The following is a 2,189-nucleotide window of genomic DNA, read 5'->3' as shown; positions in this document are numbered from 1 at the left end:
CAGTGACAACTGTGAGTTAGTTCATTTCAGGTAAAAGTATGTGGAGGCAATTATGATTCACTTAAATGTGTTTAATAAATGTGAAAGCCAGTGATTAAATGGACACAAATGTACCTCCTGAGAATCCCGACAATCAGAATCAGATAAAGGAATGGCTACAGATGGTACTATGAAAAATAATGCTAGAGCTATTTGATACAATTCAAAGGAAGTCTTTTGAGACTGAATAAAAGACATTTAAAGAATAAAAGTCTTTTGACATTTACAGTATTTGAAATATATAATAGTTAAAATGTAAATTATTGAGAGGGTGCCCTATTGAGAGGGGCCAGTCTTATTTTGGATACTGCACAGATCATATCGTGACATTTTCCCCTAAGATATTAGTAGTCAACACTCTATGTATACTAGTATACTATAAGTATACTAGTCTTAGGGTTTATTAACATTCCTCCTTCACAGGATTCTTAAACAGAGCTAATAATTCTCCAGTGTTTTGTGATATAATGTGCTTTAAATAATCACTTTTAAATGTATGAATGAGAAAGACACCTTTGTCTGCTCTTCTGTATATAAACAAGCTGAGATTTTTTGAGAGAAATGCTAATATCCACAAAATTATTAGAGCAGAACTATGGAAAATCCCCAAGAGGAACTCAACAGGTGGTCACCGAGGAACTACTGAGGTTCACCAATGTAGAAGATGTTGATGAAGACAGGCTTCTGGCAGAATGGAAATCTGGGTTTTGGTCACAATTAGTGTCAGGTCTTGTTCTCTGAGATGTTATCTCTGAAACAAGCCTGATAAAAGAATAAATGGGACAGAAAAACAATGTTACAGAGTTTATCCTTCTGGGTCTCACTCAGGATCCTGCTGGTCAAAAAGCATTGTTTGTCATGTTCTTACTCATCTACATTGTGACAATGGTGGACAACCTGCTCATTGTGGGGACAGTGATTGCCAGCCCTTCCTTGGACTCTCCAATGTACTTCTTTCTTGCTTTTCGGTCACTCGTGGATGCTGTTTATTCTACTGTCATCTTGCCCAAGTTGCTTACAGACTTATTTTGGGGAAAAAAGATCATCTCCTTCACAGCTTGTCTGGTTCAGCTTTTTGTGGAGCACTTATTTGGTGGTGCTGAAGTCTTCATTTTGGTGGCAATGGCCTATGATCGCTATGTGGCCATCTGTAAGCCACTGCACTATTTGACCATCATGAATCGACAGGTTTGCATTCTCTTGCTTTTGGCATCCTGGGCTGGAGGATTGGCTCATGCTCTGCTTCAAGTTATCTCTGTTTATATAATTCCTTTTTGTGGACCCAATGTCATTGATCACTTTATCTGTGATATGTACCCATTATTAGGCCTTGCATGCACTGACACCTACTTCCTTGGCCTCACTGTTATTGGAAATAATGGAGCAATGTCTGTAGTGGTCTTTATCCTTCTCCTTGGCTCCTATGGAATCATTCTGAACTCTCTTAAGACTCACAGTCAGGAAGGGAGACGTAAAGCCCTGTCCACTTGCAGCTCCCATGTCATGGTGGTTGTCCTCTTCTTTGTTCCCTGCATTTTCATGTATGTTAGACCTGTCTCAAACTTTCCTATTGATAAATATATTACTGTATTTTATACAATTTTAACTCCCATGTTGAATCCTTTAATATATACTCTGAGAAACCTTGAGATTAAAAATGCCATGACAAAGCTGTGGAGTAACATGTTCACTACAGACATAATAAGAATTTCTCCTCACTGAACATGCTTTACTAATGGTAAAGAAACATTCAGCAATCAGTTTTAGCAGTATGAGTTTCAATGTTCTGCATTTGTACCAGTACTTGTCATTGTGAGAACCTAGGTATTTTTTGGCAATGTAGTGGGTATAGGACCGGTAGTCACCATGATTCTAGTTTTCTTTATTGTTACTTAAGTTAATCATATCTTCATGTTTATTGGGCATCACACTTTTGTCATCTTCCATAATATTTTTTGTCCAATTTTCAATAAAGTGTACTTCTCTTATAATTTTATTGATGTTTTTTTTTTGGCTATACTGTAAACTAAATACTTTTTATATATCACGTTTCTTGTGTGTGAGTTTTGTGTCACCATTACCATTTATTTTGATGAACACAAACTTGTAATTTAAACTTATTGTATAAGAATTTAAATAATGTTTAGCAT

At 36.4% G+C, this 2,189-nt stretch overlaps 1 protein-coding gene across 1 annotated transcript; it reads left to right on the top strand.

Annotated features, from left to right (window-relative positions):
• Positions 1 to 745: 745 nt before the first annotated feature.
• Positions 746 to 1,761, top strand: LOC102918368 (olfactory receptor 4A5-like). The gene has a single exon (XM_006998188.3). It carries the CDS (start codon positions 817 to 819, stop codon positions 1,759 to 1,761), a length of 945 nt encoding a protein of 314 aa, XP_006998250.2. The 5' UTR covers positions 746 to 816.
• Positions 1,762 to 2,189: the final 428 nt, after the last annotated feature.

The sequence above is a fragment of the Peromyscus maniculatus genome, chromosome 4, assembly GCF_049852395.1.
Source record: "Peromyscus maniculatus bairdii isolate BWxNUB_F1_BW_parent chromosome 4, HU_Pman_BW_mat_3.1, whole genome shotgun sequence".
NCBI lineage: Eukaryota > Metazoa > Chordata > Mammalia > Rodentia > Cricetidae > Peromyscus > Peromyscus maniculatus.
Note: the sequence above shows the minus strand (reverse complement) of the source record. Positions and strands in the feature narration are given on the sequence as shown.

Coding starts and splice junctions, on each gene's coding strand:
- LOC102918368 (XM_006998188.3), top strand. CDS start 817: ATGGGACAGAAAAACAATGTTACAGAGTTTATCCTTCTGGGTCTCACT.